The sequence below is a fragment of the Mobula hypostoma genome, chromosome X1 (genome assembly GCF_963921235.1).
Source record: "Mobula hypostoma chromosome X1, sMobHyp1.1, whole genome shotgun sequence".
In the NCBI taxonomy this organism is placed as follows: domain Eukaryota; kingdom Metazoa; phylum Chordata; class Chondrichthyes; order Myliobatiformes; family Myliobatidae; genus Mobula; species Mobula hypostoma.
This window is the reverse complement of record NC_086128.1, coordinates 37,147,343-37,166,507: the sequence shown is the minus strand read 5'-3', so window position 1 is coordinate 37,166,507 and position 19,165 is coordinate 37,147,343. Positions and strand designations below refer to the sequence as shown.

General features: G+C 39.0%; 1 protein-coding gene across 1 annotated transcript in view; it reads left to right on the top strand.

Annotated features, from left to right (window-relative positions):
* The window catches only part of aarsd1 (alanyl-tRNA synthetase domain containing 1), a 12,073-nt gene extending 5,779 nt beyond the window's left edge, over positions 1-6,294 (top strand). Inside the window, exons 3-8 of the mRNA XM_063037829.1 lie at positions 536-666; positions 1,523-1,589; positions 2,965-3,056; positions 4,151-4,205; positions 4,846-4,940; positions 5,835-6,294. Coding sequence (XP_062893899.1) covers positions 536-666; positions 1,523-1,589; positions 2,965-3,056; positions 4,151-4,205; positions 4,846-4,940; positions 5,835-5,973 — 579 coding nt within the window. The 3' untranslated portion in view covers positions 5,974-6,294. The remainder of the gene's footprint in view (positions 1-535; positions 667-1,522; positions 1,590-2,964; positions 3,057-4,150; positions 4,206-4,845; positions 4,941-5,834) is intronic.
* The last annotated feature ends 12,871 nt before the right edge of the window (positions 6,295-19,165 follow it).

Genomic DNA, 19,165 nt, shown 5'->3' with positions numbered 1-19,165 from the left:
GCCCTGAAGAGTGAAGACTTTCCAGGCGCAGGTCCATGGTCTCGCAAGACTAATGGATGCCTTTATTTATTTATGGGTGTAAAGTTAAAACCTGACTTAATCTACACGTGGGCCTGGTTTGGTTAGTCAGACTGTAGCCAGATTGTGTACAGTACATTTATTTTTCACTCATATTGACAGCTATATGGTGTTTTATTCATGCCATTTAGCATAACCATGTGAATTGAACAATTTATATGTAGTCTAATACTTTGTAGGCTTATTTTTTGCTGGACTGAGCTTTTTGTCAGGCTTCCTCTCTTATCGTTTGTTACTGAATCTAATCTAATTCCATAATGCAATGTCTTGCTCCTCAATCACTGTTCCTCCAGAGTTAGTGACTCTGCTCAACTGATAACACATACAGATCACATGAGTATTTGTTTTTCAAAAACAAAATACTGCAGAAAATGCTTAGCTAGACAGGCAGAAGTAATGCTATTGCTGTTGATCCTATTATAATCAAATTTTAATTTTGTCTTGGTTCATTATTCAGGCTATTAAAATTTTGGGGACAGAAAAAGGTAAGAAGAAAAAAATAAATTTGCTTTTCCTGGTCGGGAACAGAGTGCTAAAGTATGCAGAGAAAAGTTTGAGAGTGGAAAAGGCATTGACATCGCTTCTCAAGTAAGTGGAATATTCTTTATTCTTCCCAGTAGGTCACAATGTAAAATAAATTTACATCGACTTTTGCACTTTACAGCTCTATTTCTGTATTATACTAATTTCTTTAAACTGCATCATTATAAAAATACCTATGATATGTAGTAATTTTAAGCAATTATGTATTTGGTTGTCAGCTTATGGACTGGCAATATTATAATGGGATTTCAATATATGATTTCAGCTTACAGTTTTTCAATTAAAAACTGATTAAAAGGTAGAACGTCTTTGATTTTGTTGAGAATGAGAAATCTGAGTAAATAGCTTTTGTTGTACTAGGCAGGTTTTCAGGAGAATGATCTAGAGCTATAGTTTTTTGTGATTACTTTCTGATGGCATATGACTCTCTTTACTGCAGCTCAGCTTTTCCAGAAGTTGTGTTAGAAGTACCTTTCTCTCTTTATGTTGTTATGATATTGGAGTTCGTGTACATTTACAGCAGAAACAAAACCATAAGGCTGCAGCAACGGCACTTTGAGTGTGTTCTGGGCTGTAGCTCCTTTCATTATTTCAAAGGTAACAGTTGGCTTTGACTGTTAAAGCCATACGTCAGGAACTGCTGGAATGAGAACAACAAGTCTTTAGATTCAGGAACAGGCTTCTAGCCCATAAATCAAAAGCTTCTTAAATTATAATTGTTTTAGGGACTGTTGAAAGACTGTTTCAGTCATTGTTAGCCCTACTACCTGTACCATTTCAATATCATGTGAAAGTATAAAAAGCACAAGTTAGGCTGTTCAAAATGTGTGATATTTGTTGTGTGTAAAATTAATGCAGACTACTGGCTGTTTATGTGAATTATCTTCACGTAACTTTGCAGAAATGGACCAGAGCAACACGTTGAAGCTGTGGACAGACTGCAAAAATCAGTTAAATTGCTTCAAAAGGTATTGCAGAAACTTCAGTCTGATTGCATATGTTTCCAATTCAGGACTTTAGTTTGCCACTATGTATCCAAAAAGCAAAATGAAATAACAAGGGAAAATTTTCGAAGATCTTTGGGGGGTGGGGGGGAGGAGTTTTCTGTTGAAAGTTTTTTTGGCTGTAGTGCTGTCTCAGAAAATTATATTGTTTTAAATTTAGTTTTATCATTTTTCAACTGTAGAAATAGTTTGTTTAGAATGTTATCATATATAATCCACTTCCAAAATAAACCGAAGAGTAGCAATACTATTATTTCACAGCGTTTAAACCATGTAAAATAAATGGGACTAATACCGTCTTATAAATAGGAGAAAAAAAGTTAATAGCAAAACACTTGATTAATATCAAAGTCATTTCTGGCCTAATCCTTGCATATTACAACAAGATGTTAGTGGATTTGACAGTAAAGGACTTCAAGTGGACATTCTTTATCATCTGCAGCTGAAGGGATCTTTACCTCAATTGAGTGTTTTTAATTCGTTCTGACAGTATTGTTTTATATTAAATGGTAGGATTTATTGAAGAAGGAAAATAAATTACAAATTCTGTTGCTTAGGAAGAAATAGAAACATTCTTTTGTCAAATCCTTGTACATTTTTACCTCCAAGCTCCAAGTTAGTTCAGTTGAAAACTATATCCCACCTGCATCCAGCTCTGAATGCTACATGATTACTTTCAACTTTTAGCTTTCATGTCAAACAATTAGTTCCAATGTACTTGCTAAATGGTTACTAAATTTATGCAATCATTTTCATGTCCTATCGCAAACAATTATAACTCATGAGTTCCTTGTATTTGATATAATTTTTCTTCTTGGTGTCATATTAACATGCCAATAGAATATATGAGGGATTTGTATACAAATGTCAATTTGAATTTAGTTCACTTATTCAATGTGAGTGTTGTCAAGATCAACAATTTTAGTCATCCTCAATTGCTGTTGAAAAGGTAGTGATGAGCTGTGTTCTTGTTACTGTATTCCTTCTGGGGAAAGCACTCTACCTCCCATAGTGTTATGAATAGGGCCTTCTAGTATTTAGATTCAGAAATCTTAAAATTTTACACAAATTTACATTTAAATAAACAGGTTTATTCTGAGGCCTAATGCTACGTGCTTCAGAAATCAGAGTTTGAACTTTCGCACAAGTGTTTTTATTAGTAGAAAACCTTTTAAAATAATACCCTAATTCATATTTATAGTTAAACCAGGTATTTTGTAGCTGCCACCAGATACTAGACTCTGGCATGTACGTAACTATATTATATTAGTTTGAGCAATCTTGGGAAGAACTTAGCTCTCAGATAGAATATTCACAATGCCTCTTTTTTAATCTGAAGAATAACTTGAGTCTGCTCAGGGATTTGGCTCTGTTGACTGCAAAGAACTTTAAAAGTGATCCAAACAAATGCAAGATATTTGTTTTGCATAGGTGAGTAACTGGATATTCTACCAATATTCTTAACATATGATAAAGATGGTTGAGTTTTGGGCACAGCTCTTGCATTATTTCATTGAAAGCAACGGCAGATAATTGAGTATTATTGTTGCTGAGCACCTCTGCATCACTGATCTCTTTTATATCGCCTGAAACTTAATGGGACCAGCTAAACACGCCCACATGAGTAGAGCAGAGACTAAATGTTCTGTGGCAAGTTATTCACTTCCAGTCTCCCCAGAGCCCTTTCATCATCTATATGGCACGAGTCAGGAATGTGGGGAATACCCTGCATTTGTCTGCATTTGTGCAGCTCAAATAGGTTCAGCGCCAGTTGGGACAAATTATCATTCCATCATACACCTTAAACATTCAGTGTCTCCGGTAGAGTATGGCTGTAGTGTGCACCACCTGCTGGATCCACTGCAGAGATTCTACATTCTTGAGCAACTTCTCCTAAACATTATAGAGAAGGGGAAAGACAGCAGGAAATGGCAACATCCCCAGGTACAGATTCCTCTTGAAGTTGCTACATTAGTCTGATTGGTAGTTATATTACTTTTCCATTATTGGTGGTATTTATATTAGTACACCATATTTCACAGCACTGTGGATACCTCTTCATACAGACTGCAGCAGATAGTTTATTGGAGACGTTGGAAACAGTTAACAGCTACTAGGTGATCGAAGCAATCTTTCCTGCTGTTGTTTGAGGAAACCTGAGCTCGCCTGATTGGTTTGATACGAATAGAATCTTAAAGATAGTTGAAGGGTGTGTAGAAATTGCAGAACGTTCAGAGCTTGGTTGGGTCGAAAAAGGGACTTGAGAAGAAAGGTTTCACGTGGAAGTTGGTGGCTGTATGGAACGAACTGCCAGGAGACACTGTAAAGCTGCTGTTAGTGCAGACTGGGCTGCTTGTATCTGACACTGGCTACTGGGAGCACTCAAATTTAGACAACAGGGAAGTTTAGTAAATCATACTTGGCTAACATATACTCTGTGGAGAAATCTATAATCATGTATTTTTACTGATTGTTACATTATCTATTATGAATTGGACTTCTGGAACTTGTGTATTTTATTTCAGGAAAGAAGGGGACAGTGAATTTATGAACATAATAGCAAATGAAATTGTCACTGAGGTAAGATAGGGAACCTTTATAAGGCAGTGTAAAATAGAGATTATGAAACATTGTCATTTATCCTTCAGATTTGGATTGTTTTACTGTATGCTGGTTCTTAGCTTTTTTTTTGTCTTGCTTTTGCCCATTCTTTCTTTATGCCTTCTCAAATCCTTTGCCCTTTCTTATACACTCCTAAATGTGAGCCTCAGTGAATCAGCTATTCCAATACTAGCTGCTGCTGATTCAGTTCCCCATGCGTGTGAGTTGGTGATTTCCAAGTTCCCATTCTATTGGCGACAATGTTTAAGAACGAATTGAGTTTGGAAGTTTCAATTAGTGTATTATTTGACAATTCCCATAACAAAATTAATCAAAACTTGTAGGTATTAATGAACACAAAATTGCCAATCAATAAGGCCACTGGAGTGGACAATAGAAACATGTCACACTAATGCAACCATTAATGGAAATCAAAAAGAATTGTTGCATTAATCTAATGGAACATTTCACCTATACCAAAGCTCAGAATGAAACTGATGCAGAATCCAAAAGCAGAACATGGTTTTATTTGCCACTGTATGAAAGAAATCACCTTCAGGTAGTCCAGAAATGTTAAGTATTTGAAATATTACTGATGTTTATTGTTTTTTATCTTTAGGTCATACTGCTGTTCTTAACAGTTGGAGATGAAAAAGGAGCAGGGTTATTCCTTTTGGCAGGTCAAGTGGATGCTGTTGAAGCATTAGGAACAAAGTAAGACATTATTGCTTGATTTCTTTATCTGTGTTGAGGCAACTTGCAAAATGGTTGCCTAATATATTTGGAGGGCTTATGCACCACTTTGATCATTTATATTGTCACTAATCATTCATCACTTGGTTTTATAAAAGAGAGAATGTTTTGTAACATAGACAATTAATGTTTGTGCCAGAGTTCCTGAATACTCAAATAATTCCCTCTGTAAGTACTAAAGTCAGTCCTGTCATGTTAGTATTCCCTTCTATACAAAACAAATTTTTGCTTACTCATTATGTGCCCCAAAATTCTTCTGGGGAACTGTGCAGTGACGTGAACATCACAGGTCTGGGGGATTTTTCTAGTTTTTGACCTCTTAACTGATAGAAGTTGTCGACATCTAATTTTTTTAAAAAAAAAACAAGATAATGAAAATGTTATTTCTGACTTTACCCCATTTAAAAAAAAATACTGTTTGAAGCTGATGTTTCAATACCACACAAAATTAGCAAATAATGATAAGAAATGTAAATGACGATTTCAGTGTCCTGTTTTGTTGCCCAGCAGAGACTTGGTTCTTCTTTTAAGAAATGGAAGGTTGAAACTAATATATCATTCTTGTAAATATCTCAGAGTTGATGATGGTGGGGAGGCTGAAGTTTCTCTCAATTAAGCTAGGAATTAAGCGGGAGGGAATTAAATGGAGAAAAGGTGGGAAAGAATTGTTACCACAAACCAAATCTATTATATTCTGTTCTTCACATAGTGAAAACAGGGTTTTATCACACTGCTTGGGGAAGGTACTTATTAGAAAAGAGCAATGGCATGGTTTCAATAAATTTTTAAGGAGAGTATAATTTCCTGGCTGATTACTTAGTGGAATTTTTGACTTGTTTTTTTTTTCAAATGCAGAGTTGCTGGAATCCTTGATGGAAAAGGAGCTGGAAAACATGGTCGTTATCAGGGGAAAGCGAATAAAATGAGCAGGCGTCCAGAAGTGGAAGCCCTCCTGCAGCAATATGTGCTCATGAAGGACAAAAAAGAAGAATGAATTTACAGAGGAGATAGATGAAAATTTAAATGTTTGGCGTTTTAGTTTTATTTGAAAAATACTTCCTCTTTAAATGAATATTTATATTAATTTGGTATTACTATATATTTTCTCTCACATCCAACTTTGTAAGTTCAATGTTAGTACCAAGTTGGTTCCAAAAGGAAGTGAGGTTACCTCAGGGAAGCACTGTTTCTCCTTGGCGCTAGATTCAGGCTGTATTCACTGTGTAACTGTGAGTCAGAATGAATGATGAAAGTATAATCACTCTTTCCTACCAAAGTTTTGATTGTCATATCAAGTTTAATAAATAAAATGATTCTGTCATAAATGAAGGTGGAAGTTTTTCACTTGTAAATGTGACCAAATTTTGTTCACCACTCCGTACATTTCCAAAATATGCCCTATGAAAGAAAAATTGCTCTATTGGAGGGTAATTGCTTGTTTAATCCATCAGATTCACTCATACTTCTTTTGTCCTTGCTCATTCTGGCCTGTGTGTGATTCAAGACCAACTTTTGGGGCTGACTCTTAGTCTATTTCAGAGAAGTAATTCAGTTCAGGGGGAATGTATGGATGGATAATAAATCCCAGCATTCCCAATTACATTGACTGTCTTTATGCCAATGGGAAGTTTTAAATATCCATGCTTCAGTTATTTTTTCCCGTCCATTTGCCTGTGATATTGCTGGAATGTCCTTTTGAATCCAGCATTTATTTTTCTTTAGAATCAACATCACTGCTGCTAATAATACTACTATTTCTAAACATCTATGTTCTTGTTTACAACTAGAATCCATTTTAAAGGATGGATGACAGTGACAATCATTCATCAACTTTAGACTTCATGAGAAGATAGGAAAGATTAACATGGGACAGGGAAAAAAATGTCAGGATTCATTGGGGAGAGGAGAAAGTTGAGGACAGTGTAGCATTGTTGGTACTCATTGTTAACATCTGTCCCTTGTATTAATTTTCATGTTTTTCTGTCAATTTAGTATCTAAGCACACGAGTATTTTATCGCATGGTCCTTGATGTGTGTGATATACTCTGTAGTTTTACCTATTTGTGAGATAATGGCTGTCAGTGCAGCTTTAAATGTCCATCCTAACTGCTCTTGAGAAAATGCTGCGAAACATTCCTTTACAGCAATTGAAAATCAACTTTATTTTCCAGTGCAAGGGAATTTAGTCACATAAGAGACTATTATTAATTATGCATCCATGACTATTATTAGTTAGGCCTGGAGTAGCAGGGTCTTCTCGCAAAGGTGGAATGGGCTCTCTGTTACAGAAGTCCTTAACTTGTCCGCCCTTGTACTCCCAATTCATTGACTGTCCAGTGGTGTTGCCTCTGACCACTCCCCCACCTCCCAAAGGACCAGTCTCAAACTTAGACCCTCCCTAACTGCCCGAGGTGTCTCTGATTCGACCCAACATCAAAAAGCTTTGATCTTCATCATGGGATTCGGCAGGTGCTGGAAATCCAGAGTAACACACACACACAATGCTGGAGGAACTCAGCAGGTTGGGCAGCATCTACGGAGAGATATAAACAGCTGATGTTTTGAGCTGAGACTCTTCATCAGCTCTGATCATGAACCTTGCTCGTCTCTCCATATGTGTCTTCTGCAGACCACAGCATTAGCCCTTATCAGGCTCATGGCCACTGGCCATGCCTTCTGTTGAAAATGGCCTTGGTTGTATTCTGGGATAGTGCCTTTCAGTGCGCTAGCAATGTGAAGATAACTATTCCCAATGCTGGTTGAAAATTGATATTAAGCATGTTAGGCAGACACATGTTTAAAGGTTACATTGGTACAAAATGCATTGGGTATACCAACAAACCATGGTAAATAAATGTTGGGTTATGATGGGTGCGACAGAATAAATAAGATTTGAATATTTCCAATAAATCAAGAATGGAAGATGCAAATTTCAGGAGATTTATTTATAGCAGGGTGTGGGAAGCCGTGGAGGTCAAAGTTCAAAGTAAATTTATTATCAAAGTACATACTATATGTCACCATATACTACTCCAGGGTTTATTTTCTTATGGGCATACTCAATAAATCCGGTAACCATAATAGAAGCAATGAAAGACAGCAGTTACAGTGCTGACAGTGTACAAAAGACAAACTGTGCAAATACAAAAAGAAAGGGAAAAATAACTAAATAAGCAATAAATATTAAGAATATGAGATGAGTACCTGAAAAAGAGTCTGTAGTTTGTGGGAACAGTTCAGTGATGGGGTGAGTCAAGTTATCCCCTCTGTTTCAGGAGCCTGATGGTTGAGGGGTAATAACTATTCCTGATCCTGGTGGTTCAAGTCCTGAGGCTCCCGTATCTTCTTACTGATAGCAGCAGCAAGACGAGAGCATGACCTGGATGGTGGAGGTTCCTGATCATGGATAACAAACATGACAAATTCTGCAAAATCCAAAGCAACTCCCACAAAATGCTGGAGGGACTTAGCAGGCTAGGCAGCATCTACGGAAAAGAATAAATAGTCTCTGATGAAGCATCTCAGGCCCGAAGCATTGACTGTTTACTCTTTTCCATGGATGCTATCTGGCCTGCTGAGTTCCTCCAGCATTTTGTCTGTGTGGCTTCTGATCATGGATGGTGCTTTCCTGTCACAGTGCTCTATGTAGATGTGCTCAATGGTGGGGAGGGCTTTGCCTGTGATGGACTGGGCCATATCCACTACTTTGTATAGGATTTTCTGTTCAAGAGCATTGTACCATGATGCAGCCAGTCAATATATTCTTCACCACGCATCTACAGAAGTTTGTCAAAGTTTTAGATGTCATTCCGAGTTCAGTAATCAAGTGAGAACTGTCAATGTTCAGGTGAGATTGGACAGACAAAGAATGAATGCCAAAAAGGCAGGCAGAAGTGATTAAGATAAAGGAGTTGGATAGTAAGTGGAAATCAAGTCAGAGTAATACAGCATTGAATTGGGCCCTTTGGCTCAATTTGCCCATGCTGACCTCATGCCCAACAAACAAATCCCACCTGCTCACTTTTGGCCCAAATCCCTCTAAACTACTCCTATTCAGATACTTACCAACTGTCTTTTAAATGTTGTTACGGTATCTGCCTCGGCTGCCCCCATTTGTGTGAAGAAGTCCCTCAGGTCTCTTTAAATCTTTCACCTCTCACCTTAACCTTACACCATTTAGTTTTCAGTTCCTCTTCCCTGGGAAAATGATTATGTCCTTTCCCCCATGTGATTTTATGCTTTTCTATAATGCCATCCTTCAGTTTCTTGCACGCCAAGGAATAAAACTCTAGCCTGCCTAGAACTTAGGCCTCAAGTCCTGGCAGCATCCTCGTAAATGTTCTCTGCATTCTTTATAGTTTAATGATGTCCTCCTTATAAAAGGAGGAGGTGATGACATGGTGAACCACAGTGACATCCTGAGAGCTGCACACAATACTTTAAAATATATAAGCATGAGGAATTCTGCAGATGCTGGAAATTCAAGCGAAACACATCAAAGTTGCTGGTGAACACAGCAGGCCAGGCAGCATCTCTAGGAAGAGGTACAGTCGACGTTTTGGGCCGAGACCCTTAGTCAGGACTTGGTGGACCAAGCAGGTCAGGCACCTTTAAGTGGAGGAAAGTTCATCGCCATGGTCAGAAGTGATGACTCTAAGCCAGGCTGAAACACAGAGGGATGAGGCCCCATCTACACAACATCTTGTCAGCAAATGTGCAGTCGCTGGAGAACAAAATTGTGGGCCCGAGGTCAAGATTGCTGTATTGGAGGGAAATGAGGAATTGTTGTGTTCTATGTCTGAGCGAGACTTGGCTTTCTCCTAGCACACCAGGTACAGTGAACAGACCAGAGGGCTTCTCAGTTTACAGAATGGTCAAATTGCTGATTCGGAAAATGCAAAAGGTAGAGGTGTGTGTTTCATGATAAACTCTCGATGGTGCTTTAATGTGGCCGTTTAGTTGAACTTTTGTTCCCCTGACCTTGAACACTAAACAGCCAAATACTGTCTGTTCTATTTACCTAAGAGTTATTCTCCATCATCCTGACTGTAGTTTACATACCACCAGTGGCTGACTATAAAAAGTGCTCGAGATTCTGCATGATACCATCTCCATCCTGATGTATTTCAAATCACAGTCGGGGACTTCAACCAGGCTTGTTTGAAGAAAACCTTGCCCAATTACCATCAGCTTATAACCCACAGCACCAGAGGTCCCAACATACTAGACCACTGTTATACTAAGATAAGGAATGCCAACTGTTCCATGCCCAGACCACATTTCAGAAAATCTGATCACTTGGCTGTCCTTCTACCTGCACACAGGCGGAGGCTAAAGAACAAAACTCCAGAGGTGGTCGTGGGAGGCAGAAGAGTGGCTAAGGGATCGCTTCAAGTCAATAGACTGGGCCATGTACAAGGACTCATCTGTAGATCTGAATATTCATAGTTGTTAAAGACTTCATAAAAACAGTCGTAGACAAGATCATCCAGAGTCTTCCCCAATCAGAAGCCCTGGATGAACCATAATATCTGCAATTTGCTGAGGGCCAGATCAGAGGCATTCAAGTCTGGTGACCAAGAAAGTTTCAAGAGGTCCAAGTATGATCTCCAGAAAGCTACCTCATGGGTGAAATGGCAATTCTGGACTAAACTTGAATCAACGAAGGATGCTCGACCATTGTGGCAGGGATTGAATGCCATCACCTCTTATAAAGTGAAATGAGCTCAATGCTTTGACTCTCAAAACATGGAGGAACCATCACAAACTCTCACAGTCCCTGATGATCCTGTGATTTCAGTCTCTGAGGCTGACATGTGAGCAGCCTACAGGAGGGTGAACCCATGAAAGCATTCAGTCCAGATGGAGTACGTGGCCAAGTACTAAAGACCTGTTCTGATTAACTGGCTGGAGCATTCACTGAGAACTTAAGTCTCTTGTTACGATAGTCTGAGGTACACACCTGCTTCAAGCAGGTTTCAATTATACTGATGCCTAAGAAGAACGTGGTAAGCTGCCTCAGTGACTATTCTCCAGTGGCACTTACATCTACAGTGATGAAGTGTTTTGAGAGGATGGTGATAAAACATATCAACTCCAGTCTGAGAAGCAGCTTGGATCTGCTCCAGTTTGCCTACCGGAGTCACAGATCCACAATAGGTGCCATCTCATTGGATCTTCACTCAACCCTGGAACATCAGGACTGCAAAGATACATACATCAGGATGTATTTTTTTCATCAATTACAGCTTCACATTCAATACCATCATCTCCTCAAAGCTAATCAATAAGCTTCAAGTTCTTGGCCTCAATTCCTCCTTGTGCAACTGGAACCTCGATTTCATCACTTGCAGGCACCAGTCAGTTCAGATTGACAACAACATCTCCTCCACGGTCTCGCTCAGCACAGGTGCACTACAGGCTGTGTGCTTAGCCCCCTGCTCTATACTTATGATGGCTAAGCACAGCTCCAATGCCATATTAAAGTTCGTTGATGACACAACTGTTGTAGGCTGAATCAAAGGTGGTGATGAATTAACATATAGGAGGGAGATCGAAATTCTAGCTGAGAGGTGACACAAGAGGAGTAAACCAGGAGCTAATCCTCATCAGAGATCAGAGGTAGAGAGGGTCAGAGCTTTAAATTCCTCTGTGTTATAATTTCAGAAGATCTGTCCTGGGCCCAGCTCATAAGGGCAATACAACACCTCTTCTTCATTAGGAGTTTGTGAAGATTTGGCATGACATCTAAAACTTTGAGAAATTTCTATAGATGTGTATGGAGAGTATATTTACTGGCTGCATCACAGCCCAGTATGGAGATACCAATGCCCTTGAACAAAAAATGCTCCAAAATGTAATGGATGTGGCCCAGTCCATCATGGGTGAAGCCCTCCCCATCACTGAGAATATCTGCATGAAATGTCGCAGGAAAGCAGCATCCATCATCAGGGAATCCCACGACTCAGGACATGCTCCCTTCTCACTGCTGCCATCAGGAAGAAGGTACAGGAGCCTCAGGACTCACACCGCCAGGTTCAGGAACAGTTATTACCCCTCAACCATCAGGTTCTTGAACCAAATGGGATAACTCCACTCAACTCCACTTGCCCCATCATTGAAATGTTCCCACAACATATGGACTCACTTTCAAGGACTCTTCGTCTTATGTTCTTGATATTTTTTGCTTATTTGATTATTATTATTTCTTTCTTTTTGTATTTGCACAGTTTGTTGTCTTTTACATACTGGTTGAATGCCCAAGTTGGTGCAGTCTTTCATTGATTCTATTATGGTTATTATTCAATCATGGATTTATTGAATATGCCTGCAAGAATATGAATCTCAGCATTGTATATGGTGACATATATGTACTTTAATAATAAATTTAATTTGAACTTTTGAACTTTGACCAGAACCGCACATAACATTCTCAAGTGCACAATACTCCAAGGGATGAATGGCTGGCTCCTGCTATAAATCTCTACATAGTTTGTAGAACTTTCAAAGGGCCTTCAGTGCATTCAGCATCTAAAATAGTTTCTCATAGATGTATAGTTTCATTGTTCCTTTGACATTTTCAGAACTGACACAAAAATTGGGCTGCTTTTTTGTGTTTAATCAATGTAAGATGCTTTTTTGGTTTTTGTACTTTGTTCAGTTGGACTCCAACTCTTTGGCATAACATCTTTACAAAGCTCCAAAGATCAGTGCTCCATAGAAATGACTACTTTCTGCCTTTGCATTGAGGTATTAGATCATTACCCTGGGAACAAGCCAGCATCTGGCATTTGTAATTGAATAACAAGAACATCGCTTAAGAAAGGATTTTAATTTGCAAAATAGTAAACAAAGCTGCTGATCAACTGCCCAAGTGATGTCACAAATGAAATGATTCAGCTCTTGTACCATAATGCTGCTGGAAGGGGTTGAGAAATTTTTGAGGATGGGGAAGGATTTTTTTTCTTGATTGAGTTAATCTTGTAGCAGTAATTGAGGCTTTCCCAACTGATCGTTGGCAGGTTTAAATGTATAAAAGCAAAATGTCACAACTGCTGAAGAAATACAGCAATGCAGACAGCATCTGTAGAGGGGAAAAGGACTACTGATGTTCCAGGTCATGATCCTTCATTTGGATGGAAAGAATGGAGGGGAGATGACCGATATAAAGAGATGAGGAGTAAGGGGTGGGGCCAGACCTGCTGAGTGATAGGTGATTTGAGGTGAGAAATGACAGATGGAGGAGGGAAGAATGGAAAGAGCTACAGGGGCTTGGAGGCGATGGAATCTGCTAAGGAAAGGAAGCTGAAGCTTGCAACTAAATAAGGGAGGTGGTGTGGCCAGATGGGAACAGTAGTGGTGGTGGGGGAACACAGTGGGAGGTGTGTGTGGGAGATGGGCAAATTGAATCGTCGTGGCTATCGCTGGAGGTCGAGGATGATGGTCTTCGTTCTGTTGATCTATTTATGGGCTCTCAAGTGGCTTATAACTCCAATCTTAGCTTTGAAAGTTCTTCCGCATTCAGGACAGGTAATTCCAGATGGCAGATCAGGCTTTGGTTGTTGCTGCCTCTCTTTCCATTTTCTTCTCTTTTCTTCTAATTCTGCACATCTGTTGGCTTGGAAAGTTGCTGTTCCTTCTCGGATGATGGCTAGTTTCCTGTCCTTGGTGATTGTTGATGTCAATGTTACATTTCTTCATGTTGGCTTTTAAGACGTCTTTGAATCTCTTCTGTTGTCCGCCTCTTTTGCGTTTGCTTTCTTTAGGCTGGGAGTAGAAGATTTGTTTCGGCAGACGTTCGTCTTTCATCCAAACAACATGACCACTCCATCTTAGTTGGTTCTTGATGACGTACGCTTCAATGCTTGTTGTTTTTGCTTCATTTAGCACACTGACGTTGGTTCTTCTATCTTCCCAGCTGATACTTAAGATGTTTCAAAGACAGCGTTGATAGAACTTTTCAAGTGCCTTCAGATGTCGTCGGTATGTTCGTGGAGAAGGTAATGTATCAAAACCTAGTCAATGAAAGAATTATATAGGTAGAGGTTCAGTGCATTTTCTAGCGTGTCCTACTTAACTAACTTGGTGGAGCCTGGCAACTGATGTGCACTGGAATCCAGCTGAACGCAATCAACTAAGATAACTGATTACGATGCAGGTATGTTAGCAGTCATGTGTCTATTAATGTACTTGCATCTTACTGAATTTAGCTCATCTGGCACGACTGAGAATTGAACTAGAAAGATAAGGTTAAATACCTGTAGATGGAATTTCAGTTCCATGTTCACAACAGACCCATGGAACTGAAACGTACATTGCTTTCAGTACACTTCAATGGCAAGGCAGCTAGTGAAATAGGATTTTTGTGAAGCTCATGATGAAACAACACAACTTTTGGCCAACATCTTTTGAGTATTGCAAGTCAACCATGCACCTTCTAAGGAAGTAGAGGCACTGCTGTGCCTACTTTGTAATGGCACTTGCAACAAACTGTCTTACTCTTGACAGATCTCTGCCAATATCACAGAATATATGGTGTACCTGCAGCTGAACTTTATATTGATGCACTAAACAGGAATTTATAGCATGACATTTTTAAGCAGTATGTGCTTAAGAGTTCAATGCAGAAAACGCATTAATTTTGTCCTCTTTTGTTTAAATGCTCTCTGTTATCAAGATACATGCCAACCTACCAACAGCTACAATGAAAGATTGATTTCCGTTCATTTAAATAGCGTAAATCATTGAATCTCAATCATGGCACGATTGCCATGCTGCCACCTCACAGCACCAGTGTGGTGTTGTCGCGTAGTGGTTAGCACAACGCTTTATGGTACCAGCAACCCGGGTTCATTTCCCGCCGCTGTCTGTAAGGAGTTTGTACGTTCTCCCCGTGACCGCGTGGGTTTCCTCCGGGTTCTCTGGTTTCCTCCCACGATCCAAAGTAGGTTGCTTGGTCGTTGTAAGTTGTCCTGTGATTAGGTTAGGATTAAATCAGGGGTTGCTGGGTAGTGCTGTTCAAAAGGCCAGAAGGGCCTGTTCCACACTGTATCTCAATAAATAAATAAGCATCAGGGATCTGGTTTCAATCATCCTGACTGACTGCAGTTTGCATGCTCTTTCTATGAGAACATAGTACAGTGCAGCAGAGCCCACAACTCTGGCCCATGATGTTGTGTCAACCCATATAAACATACTCCATGATCAATCTAACCCTTCACTACTACACAGCCTATAACTCACCATATTTTCCTGTATGCTTGTGCCTATCTAAGAGCCTTTTAAATGTGCCTAATGTATCATCCTCTATCACCAGCCCTGGCAGTGCATTCCAGGCACCCACCACTCCTCATGTGTTTTAAAAAAAAACTACACCTACATCCTCCCTAAACTTTCTTCCTCTCACCTTGAATGGGTGTGCTCTGGTGTTGGCTATTGCCACCCTGGGCAAGAGTTGCTGGCTGTCCACTCTATGTATTACTAAGTGGGTTTCAGCTCAGGAATCCAGCTTCCTCCCAAATTCTAATCGGTTAATTGGCCGCTGTAAATTGCTGCTTTGTGTAGGTAAGTGGCAAAAGAAAGAGAATATGGTGGGTATGTGAGAGAGAATAAGTTACAGGACATCAGGGAAAATCAGAGGGGTAATGGGACCGGGGTGTTGCTCTGCTGGAGGTTCTTAAGTACTGCATCTGATGAGCCAAATGGCTGCTTTCTCTATTGTAATCACTACGTAAGCAACTTACTTCCACCTTTGCCAAGTCCGGAATAGTCCTGTATTAATAGTAACATTTAAGATTTAACTAATCCCATTTAATACTGAGGAATTAAACCTAGATGACCAATCCACAACCTCCTTCCATTGGAATTGTCTTTAATACTTCACATCCAGCTGCATGGCTAATCTTAAACGATGATTAAAAGTGCATCCTGGCACTACCTCCATTCAAAACTTTCATAGCATTGAACTGGTATGTTGGATAGGTATGCACATCAAAAGACTTCGATGGGTTCCTACCTTGAGAACAATAATCCTCCCCTAATAGGAATTGTAGAAACATCAGACTACATATTAAGCCTAAAGCTTTTATTTCCACTCATCAGACTTTTGTACAACCAAATTCAATTTCCACACCTTTATTATTGGGTAGGAAGTCTACCATTTAGTTAAAGCTCTGACCCATACTGTGAACAGAAAACTTTTAGTAACCCCATTGTAATTCTGCGATCTACTTATTTTTTCTGAACAGATAGACATTATCTGGTGTTCAGCATGAATGTGCAGTAACTCCCTTCAACAGCAGGTGGCAGCAGTCTCCTTGGTTCTTATTCTGCTCAACTGCAGAGGGATTGTGTGATTTGGCTGACATAATACCAATGACATTATTGCCAAGTGGGCAAGATGTGGTTAATTATTTTCATGATTCATTATTACTTCATAGTATTGCATTTGAAATTCTTCATCTAGGAAGCAGTTTACCAGCTGAATTTCTTTACCTTTTGCCACTCACCCAATTTTTCTCTGATTTGTAATTTGCCCTCTGCCCAGATCAGATTCCTAACATACATCAGTTCCCTTTGGAGGTAAGCTGAAGTCAGTGGTAAAGCACTTATAATTGGTACATGTATGTTTGAAATCCTGTGGGGCATATTGTCATGTTATAAAGTCATAGAATTGTACAGTATGGACAGAGGCCATTTGACCCTACTCATCTAAGCCAATTGGTGGCCACTTTTTCCTATTAATCATGTCTCCAAGCGTCCATCATTAAGGACTCCCATCACCCAGGACCTGCTCTCTTCTCATTGCTACTATCAGGGAGGAGGTCATCATCATCATCAGGTGCAGTGCCCCACACACTCCTGTTTCGGGTCAAGTGGATCAATTCATTGGTATTCATTTCCAATTCTCTGGCTGTTGTCTCCATCATCATTTATCTTTGTCTTCCTCTTTATATCATGGATATAAAGAATATCCATGATATTCTTTGCATCCTCCTCAAAAACCACATCTCTGCTGCTACAATTCATTTCCTCATGTTACTAGATATTGTCCAACATTCTGATCCATATAACATAACTGGATAAACATAACATTTCAGTACTCTGAGGCGGGTTGTCATGCCTAGTTTAGTATTGGTCAGTGTACTCTTCATTCTTGTAAAGGTGTCTTTTGCTGTCCCTATTCTTCTTTTGATGTCCAAGTTGCACCTGCCATCTGATGTCACCCAGCTTCCTAAGTAGCAAATATTCTGTACTTGTTTTATGTCTTTCCCGTTTATTCTCAGCCTGCAGATAGGATTCTCCTTCTTTATGGATATCACCATACATTCTGTCTATTTGCAATTGATAGATAGACCCATTTTTGCACTTTCTTCAACAATTATATCAATTAAATTTTGTAGTTCTTCCTCCATACTTGCAATTAACACAGTGTCATCCGCATATCTGAAATTATTGATGTTTTCACTGCCAACTTTGATTCCCAAGATGTCCCTTATTTTTTGTAATATTGTTTCACTGTACACATTAAATAAATCAGGGGAGAAAACACCCTTGTCTAACGCCTCTCTTGATTTTCGTAAACTGACTCACTTCTCCATCTATTCTTACAGTGGCAGTTTGTTCCCAGTAGAGATTTCTGATTAGGCAGAGGTGTTTCGAATCTAGATCTAGAGTTTTCTGTAATATTTCAAATAACTTATTGCGCTTCAATTTATCAAGTGCTTTTGTGTAGTCAATAAAACAAACAAACAAATCTTTTTGCACTTGAATAGCTCATTCTGATCGTATCCTCAACATCAATATTGCGTTTCTTGTACCTTTGTCTTTCACAAAACCACATTGTTCTTTGCTTATTTCAGCTTGTACCTTACCTTTAGTTCTTGTCATCAAAATTCTTAGCAGTATCTTGGTGATATGACTCATTAAACTTATGGTCCTATGTAATTCACATTCTATTGCTCCAGCTTTCTTAGGAAGAGTGATAAATACTGAATTTTTCATCTCTTCTGGTATTATTCCAGTCTCATAAATGTCATTGATTAAATCTGTAAGGTTTTCAATTCCATAATCTTCAAGGGCAATAATTTGTTCTGTTACTAACTCATCAGGACCTGCTGCCTTTCCTTTCTTCATCTTATTTATTGCATTACGAACTTCAGATTTTAAAATACTCGGACCTTCAATGTTTTTCTTAATTTCCGGTTTTTCGCCTCGATCGTCTTCAAACAATTCCTGAATATACTCAGTCCGCCTGTTCATAATCTCATCTTTTTCCATGATAATGGTACCGTCCTTTGCTTTCAAACATCCACCTGAAGAACAGAGGAGCTTTTTACCAGTGATATTCTTGATTTGTTGATGTAATCTTTTTGGATCAGTAATAGGGATTCTTTCTATTTGCTCACATTCCTGGTTTAACCATTCTTCTTTGGCTTTTTGACATAAGCTTTTAACTTTTTTTAATCTAAGGATTTATATTCTATAGGATCTGTTTTCTTCCGTCTCCTTTCTTCCATTAGATTTTTGATTTCATCTGTCATCCATTTATTCTTTGTGCTTTTTTCTTTTTTAGGAATCTCTGACTTTGCTGATTCTACCAAGGCATCCTTTAGAGAGTTAAATTTCATTTCTACATGATTGCTATCATCTTCAACAGATTCTATTTCTAGACTTTGAAATCTATTCCTTACTTCAATTGTAAATTTTTGTCTTAAGTTTTCTTCTTTAATTAATTGCAAGTAATCAAGGGATTGTTCAGGTTTTTGCTTCTTTAGTTTTTTCAGTTTTACTTTTACATGACATACTACTGGGTTGTGGTCACTATTACAGTCTGCACCTGGATATGTTTTGCATTGACTCACTGAGTTTCTAAATCTTTGGTTTATGGTAATAAAGTCAATTTGATTTCTAGTCTTATCACCTGGACCTTTCCAGGTCCACAGGCGTCTTGGATGGTTTTTAAAGTAGGTATTCATAATGACCTGATTATTCATCTTGCACCATTCTACCCATTTCTCACCTTTCATTTCTTTCCCCTAGTCCAAATTTTCCTATGGTATTTCCATCAGCACCTTGTCCCACCTTAGCATTTAGATCTCCCATGACAATAACAATATCTTGAGATTGGCATCCATTCTTTGCTTGTTCAAGCTCTTCATAGGGAGGAGGTACAGGAGCCTAAAGAC